General features: G+C 46.8%; 1 protein-coding gene across 5 annotated transcripts in view; it reads right to left on the reverse strand.

The window, feature by feature from the left end:
- Tnrc6c (trinucleotide repeat containing adaptor 6C) overlaps positions 1–20,500 on the reverse strand; it is a 103,547-nt gene that overhangs the window by 42,909 nt on the left and 40,138 nt on the right. For all 5 annotated transcript variants that reach the window (XR_013110870.1, XR_013110869.1, XM_034506864.2 and 2 more), the window contains exons 4-5: positions 11,047–11,373; positions 1,234–3,828 (exon numbers count right to left, since the gene is read on the reverse strand). Coding sequence is in view for 3 of the 5 variants with exons in the window: in XM_034506864.2 (XP_034362755.1) it covers positions 1,234–3,828; positions 11,047–11,373 (2,922 nt within the window). In the remaining 2 variants the exon portion in view is untranslated. The remainder of the gene's footprint in view (positions 1–1,233; positions 3,829–11,046; positions 11,374–20,500) is intronic.

Genomic DNA, 20,500 nt, shown 5'->3' on the forward strand with positions numbered 1-20,500 from the left:
TGACTGTCTAAGGAAGAGCAGGAGGCCAGGAAGTCAATCTGCAGGGCAAGTTCTCTCGAAGCTTCTTCTAGTTCCTCACTTGTATCTGATTTCAGAATACAGCTATGCTGTGAACTGCACAGTATTTCCTTGAACACACGAGTGCTGTCATTGGCGAGTACAGTTCTCAAGAATCAGGCTTACTTTGTGCTTGGAGCACAGCACTTTGCATCAACATTCCAGTTAGAAAGAAGCCTAGGGCTCCTGCTGCTTCTGCAGAGTTCACCTGCATCCCCCGTATCACTCATGCTTTACCACAGGCTACTGTCCCCACAGTGATGTAAGCTCCCGGGGCTCCAGCCAGGTTATCCCAGCATCACCATCTCTACTTTTACAGAGCACAAACTCCAAACATAAGTCTTAATCTGATTTTGCATTTTGACTTGCAACTGAAATAAAAATACCACTTGTATAATGACTCTCATGTTTTACAAACATTGTTCCATTTTCAGGGTGGAACTTTAAAACTACCAGTCAAACAGCTTTGCTGCAGATTCATCAGATTCTCTGGGACCGATAGCCTATCTCATCAAAGGAAAGCCATGGCTGAGAACCACTTGTTTTATCTAGTAATGACGACATCTTGCAAAAGAACACAAAATAACATGAGGGGTCCCAGGCTTCCCTGAAGAGGGCTCTGCTTCTTTCCTCATCAGTACTGGGCACGTCATGCAAAGGCTGGATGGATTATGGTATGGGGCAGACCCAGACTACATGCATGTACAGGGCAGAAGAATGAGCTTGCTTGTACTTGACTGGGTGGGGACTATGATTAAGTAAAGCTTCATCAACTGGGCAAAGGCCATGGAAATGCACAGAGCCACTAACAAGTGATTTAGGCAGACAGGAAAGACTATATCCACATGGCAGACGGGCTTCAGAGTTGCTCCTATAAAGGAATGTCAATTTCCCCATGGTTCCATAACTGACAAGGAACCCAGAAAAGCCGAGTACAACACAGTAAAAGTTAAGTTCAAAACAAAATTCAACTTAGCCTGTCACTGGAAGCTGATGAAAAGGACCGCATGGCACTGAGTGCACCACCCAGCACTTCCTTTCCCTGGAAAACTACTACAAGAATTTGCTGTTTCCTCCCTACACTACTTAAGTCATTTGCTAGGAGAACATCAGTCCAAGAATTCACACAGACACGGAGCACACACCAGTGGTGTGACCAGAGGGCCCACAGCATACCTGGCCCGAGCAGTGGTGACCGATTCAGCTGAGTGCCAGCCTGGTGTGAAGGCGGCGTCTCGGCCCGGTGTGTGGTGCTGCTCGAGGTGGGGGTGGTGGGGGTGGCAGGGGCTGTGGCACTGCTCTGGATGACTGGGTTGTTCCTGTCCCACATGCTTACAGTTTTATTGTTGTAGGTGCTTGGGTCCCCCCAAGCTGAGGTACCATCATCAATCTCCATTTTGCGTCGGATGGAGGGTGGGGAAGGCTCCTCCCAGCCAGTCGCCTCACTGCTGTCCTTCTGCTTGACTGGCAGTGGCCCCCCAATCCACCCTGTCCCTGTCTGCTTAACAGAAGCAGCTCCTCCCCAGTTGCTCACACTGTTGTCTTGGGGCTTGTGAGCCCAGTTCTGCTGGGGACCAGGCTTGAGAGACTCCCCCCAGTTTGTACCTGGATTCACCTTAGCATTTGTGCCACTGCCCCAGCCACTGGTCCCACATCTTGTGGCATCATTCCAACCAGACCCTGACCTATTCCCATCAGCATCCCATCCAGATCCATTTTTCTTTCCATCCCCTAGATGTCCAAGGACAGATGAAGAGTCTGCCCAGTCTCCTGCTCCTGCGCTCCAGGCTGGGTTTGCTCTTTGTCCATCTCCCCAGTTTTGGGATTTGGGTTTCTGAGGCTCACCCCAGGTGGGTGATTTGTCCTCCTGGTTTACAGTCCCACTCCAAGCATGGCCACTCTTGGTGGCAGCAGCATTGTTAACAGCAGTAGAGCTTATTGAGTCCCCCCAAACTCCTGGGCCACTTGGCGCTTTGTTGCTGTCTCCCCAGCCTGTGTTTGCTGGCACGGTGGCAGGTGGCGAGCTGACCCACCCCGATACTGAAGAGGTATTTGTACTGTTCATGATGGACCCATCAGTCTTCCCCCCTGAGTTTGAAGGCTGAGTAGCTACACTACCCCAGGCCTCTGTCCCATTGTCATTTTTCCTTTCAGACCTAGGGGACTCTTCAAATTCCCAGGCAGTGTTTTGCTTTACAGGAGTCTGTCCCCAACCACTATTGGACAGAACTCTTGGGTCAAGATCGTTCCTTGGCAACTGGATGTGCCCTTGGTCTAGAACCCCTTTGTCTCGCCTCCGGCCCTCTCCTCCTTCCCTCCCAGTGCCTCCTTCATTGTGATTGCCGGACCCATCACTGCTTCCTTCACTTGCTGTAGTTCCAGAAGATGTGGCTTTGGCCCACGAGTTCATGTGTTCACTGCCAGGCTGCAGAGCAGGGGTCTGGCTGGCAGCACTGGCACTGTCCCACCCTGTTGATCCTTTCCCACTGATGTCACTACTGGAATGCTGGTTTGGTGGCTTCCCCCACTCCCCATTCACACCATTAGAAGAACTTCGGCTGGGGTGGCCCCAAGCTCCTGAATGGATATTACCAATGCCATTGTTGCCACTGCCCCTGCCCCAGGCAAGGATGCCAGGCCCTGCAGGAGGCCCTGAGTCCCAGGCGTTCCCTCCATTCCCTTCCTTCTGCACAGCACTGTTGGATCCATTCTGCTTAGCACTTAATGCTGAATTCACAGTGTCTCCATTCCCCTGACTGAACCCACAATTGGTACTTCCTGTGGCAGGGTTACCAGGGGACAGTCCCCACACAGAACTGCCCATTCCTTCCCCACCACTCCCACTGCCTTGAGAGACTGATGATCCATTAGCACCAGGTAGGCCTTGCAGGTGGGGTGGGATGATGGCCCCCATACCAACAGCCATGCCCCAGTTTGGCAGTCCATTTGTCTGCATTGCATTGATAGGGTTTGGTGAAGAGTTCATGGGGTTAGTGTTATTTGGTCCATCAGTGTTAAGGTTCTGAGGTTGTACGCTGAAAGACACATTCTGAGAAGTGGATGTCTGTGGTTCTGTGCTCTCTTGGGGCAGTAAGTTTCCCCAGGCACCTAGGGTGCCCACTGGGTTCCCATTCTGGCTGCCCATATTCTGACCTATGGCACTGACTGGACTGCAAATACTGGAAGGGTTGCCTGTTGCCACAGTTCCTTCATGCCCAAGTACAGGCCAGGCAGCTGGGTTGGCATTAGGATTAAGGTTGAGGTTAATGCCCGCATTGGAGTTGGAAGCACCCCAACAATTCTGACTTCTCCCATCTCCAATCATGTTGTCCATTTTCCCATCTCCACCACCAACAGAGCAGTGAGCCAGGCCAGAGCTGGAGCCTGTGGCTACACCCCACACTCTGGCCACGCCCCCGTTCCCATTGGCTCCTCCTGCCCCAAGGGCACTCTGGTTAGAAGGGCTTTGGACGAGTGCACCATTGGTGCCATGGCTGCCGTTTGTCTTCTTCGGGTGGCCTGGGAAGCTGCTCTGGGTGCTCCCTGTGGCCATGCTCCTGTTCTCTGAGCCACAGTTGGAGGCAGAGTCAGTGTCTGTAGGACATTCTGAGGCAGAGTCAGTCTCGGTTACTGGGATGGATGGCCACACCTCCGGGTCAGTCCTGTCTATTATCACTTTATCCCAGCTGCAGTTGGCTTCACTTCTGTAAGAGGGATGCTGTCCCCAGTGGGAATTTTCATAATGATCTGCCAATCCACTGTGACCAAGATCTGGAAAAAGATGAAACAAAACTCAGAATTAGATCCTCTTCCCATTTGCCAACGAATCAACTAAGAAATAGTCTGGGGGGGGGGGGGGGAACTAGGTTTTTCTCTCAAGTTCTCAATTCTAAATGAAAAATGCAGAGCACGCCCCAAAGGGGCTGTGGGCGTGGCTCAGCTGTGGGCATGGCTCAGCGGTAGAACAATTGTCTAGCACACGTAAGGTCCTGAGTTCCAGTCTAGGACTACAAAAAGAAAAAGCCCAAACCAACCAACCAAACAAGCCCCTTAAAATCCGGCAAGTTTCCTTGATGTTACCATGATGATTGCACTAAGTGTGCAGAAGACAGCAACCAACATTCAAAAACCTACCTTGGTGAAATTCCTAGGAATCTAATGGTGTGGGACACACACACCATTTCTTCTAAAGTGAAGGATGAGTTACTGCACTTGGCCCCTCCCACCACCAATAAAGAAGCCCAACATTTAGTGGGCCTGTTTGGATTCTGGAGACAGCACATTGACTCACTTGGGTGTGTTACTCAGGTCTGTAGACCCAGTGACTCGGAAAGCGCTTGCTTTGTGTGGGGTCTGGAACAGAAGGCTCTACAACAGGACTAGGCTGCTGTGCACGCTGCTCTAACACTTGGACCATATGATCCAGCAGATCTGATGGTACCCGAGGTCTCATTGGTAGACAGGGATGTTGCTTGGGCCTTTAGCTGGCCTATAGGTGACTCACAGAAGAGACCTTTGAGATTTTACCCTTAGCTGCAGACAATTATTCTCCCTTTGAAAGACAGCTCTTGGCTTGCTATTGGGTCTTAGTGGAAATTGATCATTTGACAATGGGCCACGAAGTTACCATGCAACTTGAACTGCCCATCATGAGATGGGTGTTATCAGACCCTCCAAGTCATAAACTAGGATGTGTACAGCAGCAATCCATTAACAAATGGATGTGGCATATATGTAATCGGGCCCAAGCAGGTCTTGAAGCCATAAGCCCAAATGCCTACGGGTTCTATTCCTGTTACAATGCCATCTGTTGAGATATAACTGTGTGCTCAGTTGACAAGTGTACCTGGGAAGGATATTCCTCACTGTCAACTTGACCATTATCTGGAATTAACTAAAACCCAAGTGACTGGGCACACCTGTGAGGGATATTTTTTCTGAATTAAACCATGTGAAGACACACTTTTAACCTCGATCTTTTGAGGTGGGAGGATCCACCTTTGGTTTGGGCTACATCCTAGCAGGCAGCTTTTATAATAAGGACATAGAAGCAAGCTTGCTCTCAGCCTACTAATTCTCGATAGCAAGCCTGTGCCTTCACTGGCAGTGGTGCTTACGTCTTCGGGATCCCATTATATACAGAAGGCGAGCTAAGACATCCAGACTCACGGACTGAACAATTACTGGAATCTTGGACATTTGTAGACAGCCACTGCTGGATTAGTTTCTAACAAATTCTACATAATTTTCACTCTATAAGTTCTGTTCCTCTGGATAACCCTGACTAATATACTCTAATTTTTAAATTTTTATCTTTTTATGTACATTTGGTATTAGGCCTACATGTATACCTATGGGAGGGTGTCAGATCCTCTGGAACTGGAGTTACAGGCAGTTGTAAACTGTCTTGTGGGTGCTAGAAATTGAACCTGGGTTCTCTGGAAGAGCAGCCAGTGCTCTTAACCTCTGAGCCTTCACTCTAGCCCTCACTCTCTTAATTTTGATGGAGCTCAGGGAAAGTCAAGGCCACTTGAAGAACGATTACAGTCATCAGAAGAAGCATACTGTGGTCAATATCAAGCTTTGAAAATAGAGAGCTTTGTTGCCTGACGTAAAACTAACATAGCTGGGGGAAATACACGCAACAAAACTCTACATTTTCAAAGGTTTATATTGACCACAGCATGTTCCTTAGCTTAGTGAGTCTCACAAATAAGCCTGGTCCATTGTGTACATAGACAAGAGAAGGTGAGGGAAGTGGGGTCACTAGCTGAAGTCTGGGACCCCTAAGTAGTGAGGAACCAAAACACATGCTTCAAAACAAGACTCTCTTGCTAGTGACCACATATCAACACAACTCCCCTAAATAAGGAAAGATAAACGAGGCTCTAGTGTAATGCTAAACAAATTCTTTTCTCCTGTTTAAATGCTTACATGTTCTATAAACAGGAGTCTCTATAAAAATCTAAGCACCATAACTGTCTTAAGTGATTAAATCAAAAAGGATTAAATCACAGCAGGAAGGGAAAAGCTTTCCTCTTGATTTTTAATACCCACCTGTTACCTTAGGAGGATACAATCTTCTAGGCAGAGCAGTTAACACAGGCCTCCCAAGAGCTACAGTAAGCCAACTCCTAATTAGGCACTGACCTGGTCCGACAGGAAAGTTAGGACTGTGTGCTGAATGCTTTATTAGCACACACAGCAAAGGTGCTTGCTCTTCATCACCACAGGTCTTTTAACTGAATGTCAAAGTAATAAACCACAAACTGGAGAAAGCAGTCCCTGGTGGTTTCAATAGCTGACTATGTGTGTTCCTTAATATTTACTGAGAGGACAGACTCCTTGTCCCTGGTTTTTGGGGACAGGGTAAATAGCATAGCTGTCTTTAGCTCCTGAGACCCCCCCCCTCTCTCACATGTAAAATTTTACTTCATCTAAAAATCTAAGGGAGAAAGTATGTTGTGTTCTAAGTTCCACCGATGGAGGGGCGGAATCTCTCCCATCTCACCTGTCAGCTGCTACAAGCAGGCAACCAGCAATGTGGAACACAGAAAAAATTTGCTGTAACCAATAATGTGTCTAAAAGAATAATCTGTAGTGTTTCTGTACAAGAGACAATGTCTCAAGGTTGAGACTATGAGAGACGATGAGGAAATGATGTAGGAGGGTGTGTGCCTCATGAAACCGCTGGCAGCAGGGTAGGCAATGCCGTGGACATGGCTTTGCTTACTGCAGCACTGCAGCCAAGAGCTGCCCACACACATGCACTGGCTGGGGAGAAGCAGCTCTTCTGTCCAGGCTCAGGGTCTGTCTCTCTCCTGCTTTAGCAATGAGGAAACACCTGCAGATGGTACAGTCCACCTCCAGGAGCTGCAGCCCCTTGGAGTGTGGCCCTTGGCATCCCGGGTCTGACTGTAACATGTGAGTCAACTCTGGTACAGCTGCCAGTTACTCCCAGCCAGCCTGGAGCAGACCTGGGGACACTGTGGGCAGTGCCTACCCATCCCATTCCAGCAGGAGTGGAAGCAGCCATGGGCAGGGCCTTTAAGCTTTGATGAGCTAATCACAGCTGATACTAAATTCTCTCAATTCTCAAAAACATTTTATTTCAGGACCCAGTGACAATTCATACTACAGCCACCTCTTCCCTACCCCTTTCAATTTTTTGAAACCTAGCCAAAATAATAATGGTATGTTGCCTACTGGCTGAATGTAAAAAACTGGTGTTTCCCCTTTATTTGCACTCCTCCGTGCCTTCCTTTACACAAGCCCTCAACACCTGCAGAGCAGCAACGTAGTACTCTATGTAAGGTCCATACGTAAACTGGCATGAGTCCAACTTCTTAATTATTTTCCTGTCTCAATCAAAAGGGTATAAGAAGCACATACTAGTCAGAGCTTCTGTTTATAAATGTATAAAGTAGACATGAGTAAAATACATTTAGGCAGAAGGAAAAACATGTTAAAAAAATTTTTTTAAAGAAAAAAAGTTCTAGTTGGATGATGCTGGCCCACACCTTTAATCCCAGCACTCGGGGACAGAGGCAGGGGGATCTCTGTGAGGCCAGCCTAGTCTACAGAGTGAGTTCCACGACAGCCAGGGCTACACAGAGAAACCCTGTTAGAAAGGAAAGAAAGAAAAGAGAAAAGAGAGGAGAGGAGAAGAAAGAAAAGAAAAGGAAGGAAGGGAGAAAAAAGAGAAGTCAAGAGCTTCAAGCTGGAGTTTCCCTGAATCCTTGCAAAGCCAGGGTCTGTAGAGATGACAACGCGACAAAGAATGCTTCTTCAGAAATGAGCACTGTGTGAGCTCCTCTGTGTACACACAGATATATCCCTATGACCAGGGCAGGGTACGTTTTCCTCCAATTGGTTAAACAAACTCTTCTCCCAATCAACTTCATGTTGGGCTTTTGTTTGTTTGTTTGTTTTGTTTTTCGAGACAGGGTTTCTCTGTGTAGCCCTGGCTGTCCTGGAACTCACTCTGTAGACCAGGCTGGCCTCGAACTCAGAAATCCACCTGCCTCTGCCTCCCAAGTGCTGGGATTAAAGGCGTGCACCACCACCGCCCAGCTCCTGTTGGGCTCTTCTGTGAGAAAGCCAAGGTCTCCCTCACCAGCAGCAGCCTATACAATGAGCATCTGGACTGTGGCTGGAAAGACCCTTCCATCTCTGCCCACCTAGGAAGGAGCAGAGGCCTTCACATAGCCCACCCTGTCCAGGTAAGTGCTTGTGGCCCATGTCTTCTGTTTAGTAAGCCTACCTTTTCTATACCTATGGCTCTGGCTTAGGCTGCCAGAAGATCTCCCCTCAGTCTTTTCCTGGGCCTTTCTAGGCTCCTGTCACTTGTCATTGGGTACATTTATTTGAGAGCCCAGTTTCCATGAAGGAAGTTACCCACAAAGTTAGATGTAAACTGCAGGCATAGAATTAACTAGTATAAGCTTGATGCTTGAAAATAGAACATTGAGGGCTGGAGAGATGGCTCAGCAGTTAAAGAGCACTGACTGCTCTTCTAGATGTCCCTAGTTCACTTCCCAACAACCACATGGTGGCTCACAACCATCTGCAAGGGGGTCTGATGCCGTCTTCTGCTGTGTCTGAACAGAGCAATGGTGCACTCACATACGTAAAATAAAAGAAAATAGAGCTTTCAATTGGTAGACCATTATAAACGTCTGTTTCTGCTTTAAACCTGACTACATTTCATTGCCATCTCATGTAACTGAACATTATGAATATCCAGGGATGATGATAATAATTATTATTACTTTTGAGACTGGGTTCTACTACTAAGCCCTGACTGAAGCTTGTTATATAAAGCAGGCTGGTCTTGAACTCATAGAGATCCACCTGCCTCTAACTCTAACATGGTGCTGGGATTAACAGCATGCACTGCCATTCCTGGCCAGAACTTATTTTTGCACACAAGTATCAGAAATCTTGGTCATCCCACAACAATGGCTATGTTGACATCAGTAAGTTTCATGTGACAAAATACCATCTATACTGAATCAACACAGAGGGGTTGGACAGAACCTGGGGTCTGTTCTCCAGAGACCCATGGCCTAGCAGACATGTAACTGGTTCTCAGCCATGGGCTTCCCTGGCCTGGGCATGTGGTCAATGGAAGAGTTCACTTAGTACACACAAGGTCAGGGGTTCTATTCCCAAAAATGAAAACAGCAAAGCAAGCAAATAAAAACAACAGAGACACACAGCATCATGAAACAAATGACAGAGGTCATGACTGCTTCCAAGAGGCCATGAACGAATCCCTTTGTCTCTGACACACATCCGCTTGCCTGTCAGTTCTAGTGCTGTGGGAGAGAGGACATCCACTGAGCAGGAGCCTGCAGGAAGTGGACATTCCCCCACTCCCTGCTGCTAGCTTCAGGTATTTCCTGAGAGTCTGCAGGCAACCGGTGAGCCTGTGGTGGTTTCTGAGTCTGGAAAGGACTGAAGAATTAGTACTTAGCATTTAGATCTACAAATGGTAAAAGAGCACCCAATAAATACTATGACTTGTTGGCCTAACAGGGAACAAGATGTTAGACAGCAGAAGGAAAAGAAAAGGAATTAAGTTTTGATGCAAGCAGAAAACTTATGATCCCTGTGAAATACACTGAAATGTGCTAAAAGAATCACACCTGGGTTTGGTTTTAGTAAAGCATTTGTAACACGAAAAGGAGAAGCTCCTCCATAGTCAGCTCTGGGAGGACAGCAGAAAGCCGACATCACAGAACACAGCATACAAGTCACAGGTTGAACACATGACTGCATGGCACGGCAGACTGGAGTCCACAGCAGGAGAGGTAAACAGTGCCTCACTAGCGCTACACAGGTGGCCTTTTCCTTTTGGTGAACGCCTCTTACAAGCAAGGTGAGGCAATATGAGAAGGAAAACCCTTTTTTTACCTGATAGAAGCCCAAGTGCCAGGACTGTAAGTGACTTGGCTCAGGTCACATGGAAGGTAGGGTCTGGAAGGACAATCTAGCCTGGTTCTGTCACAGCTGCTCACTTAGACATCTGTGGTGTTTCTACAACACTGTGTCATTCCAGCAGTGGCTACCATGGACAACTCAACCTCTGTGGAATAGTATTTGAGTGGGAAAGGAAAGGGAAGGAATTCTGGAGTGCAGTCCTCTCCTTTAGATGACTGCAGACCCAGTAGACTTCCACTCCACCAGGCCAGTCATCCACGGCAAGCTCTCACACTCCCCAGGCTTTCAACTCAGCTGAGAGCTGAGACTCTAATAGACTCAGCAAACCGACGCATTGCTGCTTCAAGAGGAGTGATGGGGGCAGGCACAGGAATCTCTGAATACAGGCAGTGGAGGGCAGCCTTCACATGGACTTCTAGGAAAAACCAAGCACTGTCACTGCTGAGGCCACACAGACAACACATGTTGATCAGACATAGCTGTGGTGGCAGGAGAACTGTTTGTACATTAGGGATATAGCGGGTATCTGAGGGGACTGCTGGGTCAGCAAGGTGAGAAGAACATCTGGCCGGCAGCACTGCCAGACACTGGTGGGAGAAGAGAGACAGTGGAAAATGAAGCTGTCTGGGAGTCGAGAGCCAATTTCCCACTTATACTCATTATACAGACTGATTTAATTCTCAGACTTTTTTTAATCCATCAAGAGTTATATTCTACACAATGTGTGTGTGTTTTATAGTGATCATGCAACTATATAGATATGTTTCCTGCCCAGTCTGTGTGTATGTGTGAACACACACACACACACACACACAAAATTTTTTCCCACGACAAGGTCCCACTACGGTGCACAGGCTAGCTTCAAACTCTAGGTAGGACACAAAAGATCCTCTCACCTCAGCCTGAGTAGTGGAGACCATAGGCACATGGAAACAAAGCCTCAGAATTGAGGGAGCAGTGCAACAGCCAAGCACCTGTCTAGCAATTACAAGGCCCTGGTCCTATCCCTAATATCAGACAAGTCCCATTCTTCACGGTTCTTACCTGGTTGGAGTTTGCTGGGATGTTGTTGGGCCCCAGCTCCAGGGAGTGGAGGAGGGCTGGCCCCTACAGGTCCAGAAGCCTGAGCTGGGCTCACACTGGTTAGACTCCCTGTGGGCAATGGCTGACCTCTCTTTAACAGCTGCTTCTGTTCTTGCTGGCGAAAGCGTGGCGGCACCTCCCGAGGCAGGTAACGGGATGCAGCTGGCTGCTGGCCACAGGCGGATGCACGTTTGCCATTGCTGCCGCTAGAAATAGTGCTGGTGGAAGTACTGGGACTGGTACCGGCAGGTTGGGGCTGGCTTGAACAGGTCTTAGTAAGTTCTGGCACTGAAAAGACCCAAAAGGAAAAATGACCCAAAGCTTCAGTAACACCTTAAAATTCAAATAAAACATACACAGTACCTGAGGAGGCATTGCTTGTTTCACTCATGTGTACATCGACCCCTGAGTGGGTGTAGGCATGGCCTACTATGACTTCTAGAGAAACAACAGTCCTCTGCACACTGGGTCATGGCACCCACACGTGAGCATCTCTGGAGAGCTTACCTGCAACACTGCTGTGCTTCACAGACGTGTGGACAAGGATGCAGGCAGCCTGCTCTACAAACACTAACAAGTGTGCCAGTGCACAGATCTTCTGATCTGACCCTTCATACTCAGACCTACCTTCATCCTGAGTGTGTGCCATTATCCAAGATAGAGAGGGAAAGTTTCTACTTACTTAATTTGTAAATGTCTTTCCTTTTATGGCTGAATAAAAGCTTTATACAAATGAGTTAAATAATTCCAGGTATTTTATTTTACGTGTTGGAGTGTTTTGCCTGCATGTGCATACCTGGTACCCATGGGGGTCAGAGAGTATCAGATCCCCTGGAACTAGAGTTACAGATGGTTGTATGCTGCTATGTGGGGGTTGGTAATGGAACCTGGGTCCTTTGGAAGAACAGCCAGTGTGGTTGGCTGTTGAGATATCTCTCCAGCCATTCCAGGTATCTCTCTTAGGCACAAGTAAACCCTCTGAGTTACAACTATTGTAAGACAACACTAAGGTCTATAAGCTATTTCTCCTTTCCTTTTATTAGCAAATCCAATTAGCCCAGTGTTGGTCTTCTAGCATGGACTCTATTGTGTACTAGGTAACCATTACATTGTCCGTACTCTCGGGGCCTTTCTCTATCTTCCTATCACCTGTGTCTATCAAGAAAGCCACCGAATCCTCGCTCTACAGTGACTCTAAGACTTGCAGGTGCCCTTTCTAGAGCAAGGTCCTGATGATCCATCCAAAGGCCTTTCACTTCCAAGTCTCTACTGTGTTACCACCACACCTTAGCCTCTCATTCCCAGAAGATAAATTTGACTTTACTCTGCAGAAAAAATAAAAGCAATTAGGCAAAACCTTCCCAAGTTTCTGCCACTACAGAAATGCAATCAGCACACAATTCTCAGTGCTACACGTCTATTACCGCTCATCTAAGAGTAACACTGTAGTCTCACAGTGTGACACATTTCCCAAATGCTGACATCACACAGAGGCACTGTTTTTGTTTGTGTGTTTTGCTTTCTTCTTTCCTAGTGGCATATGTATACCTGGCAGGTCTCAGGGAAAAAAGAAAGATGGATGGTGTCTTCTTGGGCCGTGATTTTCTACCCATGACTCTCCAGAGCAGACATGAAGACCTAAAGATTGGGTCTTATATTAACTTGTTTTATAGATGTTCACATCTTTTCTTGCTTTAATATGGCAGATACCATTCTTTTAAGAGAAAAGACTAAGATAGTCACTCATGTTGCCATGGAGGGTGGAAAAATGTACCCTTCTTCAACAGCCTTGGATAACCACCCCGGCCCTGTTCTCCCAGCCTCTTTCAGTGTAAGATGCCTCTTCCTGCTCCTCACTTCCCAGCCCTCCCTGTCCTCCTCTTCTGTTTGTGGTGTCTGTTTGCCTATACAGGCACACTTTATAGTGCGAGGCGGTGCCGACTTCCTGGCACTTAACTCCAATGCCACAGTCTGACTCTGACTTCTGCCCTGTGGTCACCACTGAGGATCACGCTTGCCTTCATATTGCCCAGGCCACAAAGATGATCAAGACAGTGACAACACAGCCACAGATCAGCACCAGGAGCCAGTCTCGGTCTCTTGGTCTCTTCTACTACACCACTAGTATTTTTACAAAAGATTGAAAGAGACAGGAAGATAGCTCATCATGTAAAGGTACCTGCCACATAAACCAGCAGACCAGAGTTCAATTCCTGGAGGCCAACGTAAAGGTGGAAGGAAAGAACCGATCCCATATGTTGGGAGCCGACTCCGAGCAGAAAGCGGCTATCATCCTTGCAGCCATCTCAAGCCATATACCCTGACAAAAGACTTGTTTTTCAACAGCCCACAACAGCTGAGCACACTCTGATAAACATCTTGTTTATCCCACATAGCTTGTTTTGCTGTTTAGTGACCCCAGCTGCAAGGCACGTGGTAAAGAGTCTTTAGCCTGTGTCCCCCTGCTTGTGCTTATAAATACCCAGGATTTGCCTTTTAGAAAACGAGAGTTGGTCACACACCCTGGCTTGTCTCCATTCTTCAAGTCTCTTTCCCCTCCATCCACACTCTCTCTTGCTAGACCCTGACCCACAGACTGGAGCAGCAGCACGGGTGGGACATAGTGGCCCCCAAGCGAGGGGCAGTGCAGACCTCAACACTTAACACTGCTCTCTGATCTCCACATGTGGCTGTGGAATGCACACCCTCCTGCCCTATGCGCTATCACCTACCTAACTAGACAAAAGCACAAATTCAGAGCTATGTTTGTTGTTGTTGCTAAACCCATTACAGAAAAAGAAACGCACAGTAAGTAAGCCAATGCTGTACGTCAGTCCCTGTAAGCCGCCAACGTCTGAGACATGAACAGAGAATATTCAGTTCCTTGTTCCACGGGGCTTGTCTGGCATATTGGGGAGTCTGATATCCATGAAACCTCCCTTTCCCCTTGATAACTGCTACCAGGAGAGAATAAAGACTGGCAGAAACTCAGAAGAATGCTTCTCACGATTTTAAAGGGCAGGAAGGAGAAAGCAAAGAATGCATGACGGAGACACAACAGTCACCACCCAGCCCTTTACAGGAGAAGCCTGCTGTTTCCTGGCACAGGGACAGAAACTGTGTTATTAGACTACTGGACACACAGGTACCCTAGGAGAAGACTGCAGCCGTGCATCCTCATGTCTCCTGCACATATTATCTCAAAGCACGCAGATGATTTTGAACAAATATGAATGCCACCCCTATTATGTTCTTTGCTGGAAAGATCTTGTTCATCATCACAGAATGAAAAGGGGAGGTGATACTTTTAACAGAGGAAGACACAGGAAACACCATGGTCAGAGGCTTCCCCGCTCCTCTTCGTCCCAGTAGTGAGCTCCATGTACAAGAGAGCCACCACACTCAGCAGGCTGGTCAGGAGCAGTTGCCTATCTCTTACTGCTCTTTGGGTCCTTCACACCAACGGACTCCAAATTTTTGTTCTCAGTCATGCTCTGGACTAATCAAGAGTGGGCACCTACACTCGAACAGCCTCGTCTTTGAAACAAACACAACCCCAGTGCTGCCTCCAGCCCTGAGTCCAGGCTTTATCTCCAGTTGTCAGCTGGGTAGGGCCACTTGGAAGTCACTTCCCTTCCAAATGAAGATATCCAGGAGTGGAGCAACCAGTCCCTGGGGATGAGCCAAGTGTCTCTTTCTGTAGGACAGCAATGAAGCACAACCCAGATTTCTTACCCAACTGAATCAACAACTGGGAAAATAAAACTTGTGAGCACGTGAGGTTACTGAGATGTGCTGCTGTGAGTGTAAACAGAGACAGTACATGTGACCAGACACGGTGGCACGGGCCTGTCATCCCACCACCTGGACAGTGAAGGCAGAATGACTGATAAGGAGTTCAAAGTAATCTCAACTACACAGCAAGTTTACAGCTAGCCCAAACTACATGAGAGCACATCTCAAACAAAACATGAAGCCCAGGCTGGCTTCACATACATGGGCTCAAGTGATCCTCTGCTTCAGCCACCTGTATAGCTAGAGGCATATGCCATATTGTGAGCTAAACGGAATTTCTTCTCCAGTCTATCTCTCCTCCCCCCCCCCTCCTCCCGTGTCGTCTCTCTCCTCTTGTTCTCTCCCTCCTGAGAATCACACCTAGGGCCTCACACATACTAAACATACACACTCTATCACTAAGGTACACGCTTAGCCCTTCTCATTATGTTTCTGTTGGACTGTGGGGAGCCGACAGAAGGCGGCTATCATCCTTGCAGCCATCTTGAGCCATATACCCTGACAAGAGACTTGTCTACAACAGCCTACAACAGCTGAGCACACTCTGATAAACATCTTGTTTTAGATACCCAGGATCTTCCCTTGGGTGTGTGAGACTTAAAGGTGTGGTTTAGAGATAAGACCTAAGGGCATGACTTAAAGGTGTGGCTTAGAAAAGGCAGTGAGAGGCAGACAGAAGAAAGAGTAGGCACTTGAGACTCGAGACAGGCAACTAGGATTAGACACTTGGTACTTGAGACTTGAGGCAGGTAAACTTAGAACTAGAGATTAGACACTTGTACTTGGAAGAGTACTTTAGACTAAGAACTTGAGATTTATTACAGCTGGAACTGGGATTAGGACCTGAGACTTGGTGCTAGGAACTAGGGACTTGGAACTAGGGACTTGGAGAGAAGAAGAGAGACTGAAGAATAAACAGGATTGAATCACACTCTGTTTGGTCTCCATTCTTCGAGTCCATCCTCACTCTCTCTCTTGCTGAACCCCAACCTTCGGACTGGAGCAGCTTGGGGCAGTGCGGGCTCTAACAATTTAGCCCCCAAGGCTTTTGGCAGTGCGGGTTCCAACACTGACAGAGTGGTCCGCAACATTTTGGCCCCCAAGCGTGGGGCAGAGCGGTTCTCAACATTGGACAGTACTTTTCTAGGAAATGGCAGTGTGCTCTCCTTAAGAAGAAAATTTTGAGCAAATTTCTCAGAAATATACTACATTTAAGAATTTGTTTTCTTGGAGCTAGAGAGATAGCCCAGTGGTTAAGAGCACTGGCTATTCTTCGAGAGGATCTTGGTTCAATTTCCAGCACCCACATGGTAGCTCACAACTGCCTGTAACTCGGGTTCTAGGGGATCTGACACCCTCACAGACATATATGCAGTCAAAACACCAATGTACATAAAATTATATATATATATATATATATATATATATATATATATATATACATAGAGAGAGAGAGAGAGAGAGAGTGAGAGACAGACAGACAGACAGACAGATCCAAGCATATAAAAAAATTGTTTTCTTAAAGTTGGAAACTGAAACAGAGTTGAGCATAGCAGTTGTGAGAGGTCACAGGCTGTTTTAGGTGGCAGGTTTTACTTACAACTCTCTACTCCACACTGATGAGGAGTGTGTTGTCTCTCCAATGGAGAAACACAGTTTACTATAATATATCACACTAACAAAGAGCCTGGGGTCCTGGAGAGGAATATGAGCATGCTCAGTTTTGATCTACATGTCTCTTTTCACAGACTGTTTCCAGCTGCTAGAAGTGCTAATGCCTTGGGCCGGTCCTTTGGGACTCAAAGAGAGAAGAGCTGGCTGGACAAGCAAAGCAGTGAGGCAGCGAGCCAACCATGCTGAGCAGGGTGAGCTGCTCTGCCGGCCGGGCCTCTGCACACAAGGTGCTGACAAAGCTTCCGATTTAAGCCAGTATTTTTTGGCTTTCTGCTTTTTTCAGATCTAAATTTTTGATTCTGTTCCTGCCCTAAGACATAGAGTATTGAGACCACTCTGCCATCCTCTTCTTTAGACAAATGCATCTAGGGCCACATTACAAAAGAAACAGCTTTCAGCAAGCTAAAATTCTTAGTTGCACCGCCTATTATGCATTTCATGTTTTCTTATGTGAGAACGACACCTGCTGGCACAAGACAGATACGTTACTTAAGAAAGAGATAATCTCTGAAAACTATATTCTAAGAAGTCATTTCTTTCTTTTCTTTTCTTTTCTTTTTTTTTAGATTTATTTATTTTTAAATACATGAGCACACTGTAGCTGTCAGACACATCAGAAGAGGGCATCAGATCCCATTACAGATGGTTGTGAGCCACCATGTGGTTGCTGGGAATTGAACTCAGGACCTCTGGAAGAGCAGTCACTGCTCTTAACCTCTGAGCCATCTCTCCAGCCCCTAAGAAGTCATTTCTGTTTTCTGCTAAGGACTTCAGTAGCATGGCCCCAACTAGCCCAGTAGCACCAAGTCCTCCACAGACCAGGCTCCAGAAGATCAGATGTCAGCTGGAAAACCTTTCCGACCTTTCAGTCTCAGCATCTCTAAAGAGCCACAGAACAAGAACTGTGCCTCAGGTCCTGGGCCATTCAGCTTTGGTTCTAACCTCTCTGGGCAGAGTATCTTCCAACCAGCCACAGCCAAGACCATGCTCCTAGCCTTCTCTCTGCTGTGTTGTTGGACCTCTGTGTTTTGAGTCTGACTTTCAGCCTTGCTTCCGGTTTCCTGGCATTGCTCTGGCCTCAGAGACAGGATGACACCTACTGCCTACCTGGTCCTTCCTATGCTCTGCTGCTACAGAGTTCTTAACGTAGCGTGCATGGTCAAACTACTGTCACTGCTTAAGACACAAATCCTAGTAACAAATCACCTCTCCGGTGCCTTTCTTTGCCTTATGGTCTTCTGAGGAAGAAGGTGCTCGTTCATTCAACAGCCATATGAATTTATTTATCCAGTTGTTGGCCTGGGGCTGTGTAGGGAGGATGGCAGCTAGGGGCCATCTTTGTGATCTAGTGAGCCAAAGAACTGACGTTTGCAGGTATGTTCTGTACCAGTGCATCGTGCCAGTTACTCTGAAAGGTATTACAATTCAATTAAGTGCTAATGTCAATATAGTGCCCTAGATAACATTGTTAATTGTAAAGTTATTTTAATAGTGGCTACTAGCAATAATAATTTAATTCAAAAGTAGATAAGGTTGAAAGCTGTGTTATATTAAGCTGAGCGAGCAATACAGCATTAATGTCTGCTCGCCTTTTTGAACTCATCTTTGTCAACTTCCACTACGGCAACACACTGGGCAGACAATGCAAAGCACAAAAAAGGATTCACAAGGCTCACGAGTGCTCTCCTGCCCTCCTCCTCACAGTCTATTGCCCTCAAGTATGCACGCTTTGGGACAAGCAGGGTTTCCGCCATCTCAGGAAGGAGCTTGAGTAGACTTGGGTCTTGGGTCTTCTAGGATACAAATGTGCTGAATACAACTTCCACAGGGCTGCATGCATTATCTACAATAAACTAGTAAATTGTGAAGAGCTAAAATCTTGGTCTACTTCCCAGCAAGTGTAGAATGTGCAAACTGCCAGAAGAGGGAGCCCATGTCAAATCACTGAACCAATGAGAGAAGCTGGTGAGAGAAGGAAAGGACCCATTGTAGCAGGCTTACAAAGTTCACCTCTGACGGCCAGTGGTGGTGCACGCCTATAATCCCAGCACTTGGGAGGCAGAGGCAGGCGGATTTCTGAGTTCAAGGCCAGCCTGGTCTACAGAGTGAGTTCCAGGATAGCCAGGACTACACAGAACCCTGTCTCGATAAACAAAACAAAACAAAAACAAAAACAAAAACAAAAACAAAGTTCACCTCTTTCAGGCTAACACCCTGTAGCCATGATCACATACTCTCCTCTGCCAGCTCCTCAGGTGCTACTCCAATCTTCTATTTAGTTCTGGATAATATCCTACCACCCAAGCTTATTCCCTCTGTGGGGGTCTAACTTCTCTCCTGTCTCTTATCCAGGCTTATGAAATTGTGGTCACCTTTCAGATCTCAGTCCAGCACTGTCCACAGATCCCTTTCAGAACTCCAGTTTCCCCTGCCCTCATCCAAGCTAGTCACTGTGCTGCCCAGCAGCCATTGCAGTTACCAAAGAGCGTGGAGTAGATGACTGTGCTCTACATCCATCCTCTGTGAGATAATGACAAAGTGTTTCTCTATCTCTCCTCCTGGAGACTGGGTTTCTCTATGTAGTTTTGGCTGATCGAAGACTCATTATGTGGACCAGGCCTGGCCCTAACTACAGCGATCCATCTGCCTCTACTTCCTGAGCTGGGATTAAATGTTTGTGCCACCATGTCCCACTCTCATTTATTTTTAAAAGCAAATAATCTTCCAGTCCTTAAACGACAGAAATACTTAGTAAAAAGATGACTGTAAATCTTTTCTTTTAATATGTGCAATTTATTGCATTTCAATTGTAATTCAATAAAGCTGCAATAAATCTCACACACACACACACACACACACACACACACACACACACACACACAAAGCTTGCTTGAGCTGGATAAAGTACATGTGACCCTAACTCAGTATCTCCTGAGAAGAGCCAGAACCAAACATCAAAGCACTTGGTTTCATAGATGATCTGACTAAATCTGAGCCTTTTGTAGGAAAACGTATTTACTTCATGAACATGAAATCAATCATCTATGAGTAGTACCATGTGACTGTGGTTAATTCTGCCCTCTACCTCCCAAATCAACCCATGAAAAAGCCTCAGAAAACAAGATGTAAAATTGAGGCTCACAAAGTTCACAGATAAAACTATTATTACTATTCATACCCAAATTAAGGGCAGGGCTCTAAATAAAGCGATTGCTGGTATTTGGACATCAGTTACTGAACAAGGCAGCAGTAACATTCAAGGTAGCACATTTTACAAAAGGATGCTATCTACACCCATCCATTACCCCTGCCATGAGACACTGAGGCTCTCCCTGGGGCAGGAGGCCTGGGTGTTCAGCTGCCCTTCTTTAGTCACTAATGCAAAGATAAGGCACAGGAGAATGTGTCAGGCTGAGTCTGTCTATGAACGGGGTGGCAGGAAGGCTTTTAAATGGCTTAGTGCTGAGGTTTGAGGGGAGGATAAACTGTGGAAAGCAGTGGACGATGTATATTTACATTAATATATAATGAGATATACAGGATGGCTAATAAATAGTAACTGGGAAATAAGAAATTTCTTTTAGAATTGTGTGTGTGTGTGCGCGCGCGCGCGCGCGCGCGCGCATACACATGCGCACATGGACCTTGGACAAGGTCTCCATTCTGTAGCCAAGGCTAACCTTGAACTCATGACTCTTCTTCAGTTTTTGTCTCCCAAATATTTTCAACAAAATGTTTTATTTTGCTTTGCTTGTGTAACAGGAAGGCATTAACGTAGAGTCTCCTATAACAACAGAGATAGTGAAGGCCCAGAGGGAGAGAAATTCTGGTGAAAAACAAGAGTGGACTCGCCATTTGCAAACAGCTCCGGAGAGGAGCAACAGTGTGCCTGCTGTCTACAAAGAGAACAGGGCTCCTGATGGCCGGAAAAAGGATGTTCCACAGC

Source organism: Arvicanthis niloticus, chromosome 6 (genome assembly GCF_011762505.2).
Source record: "Arvicanthis niloticus isolate mArvNil1 chromosome 6, mArvNil1.pat.X, whole genome shotgun sequence".
Lineage (NCBI taxonomy): Eukaryota > Metazoa > Chordata > Mammalia > Rodentia > Muridae > Arvicanthis > Arvicanthis niloticus.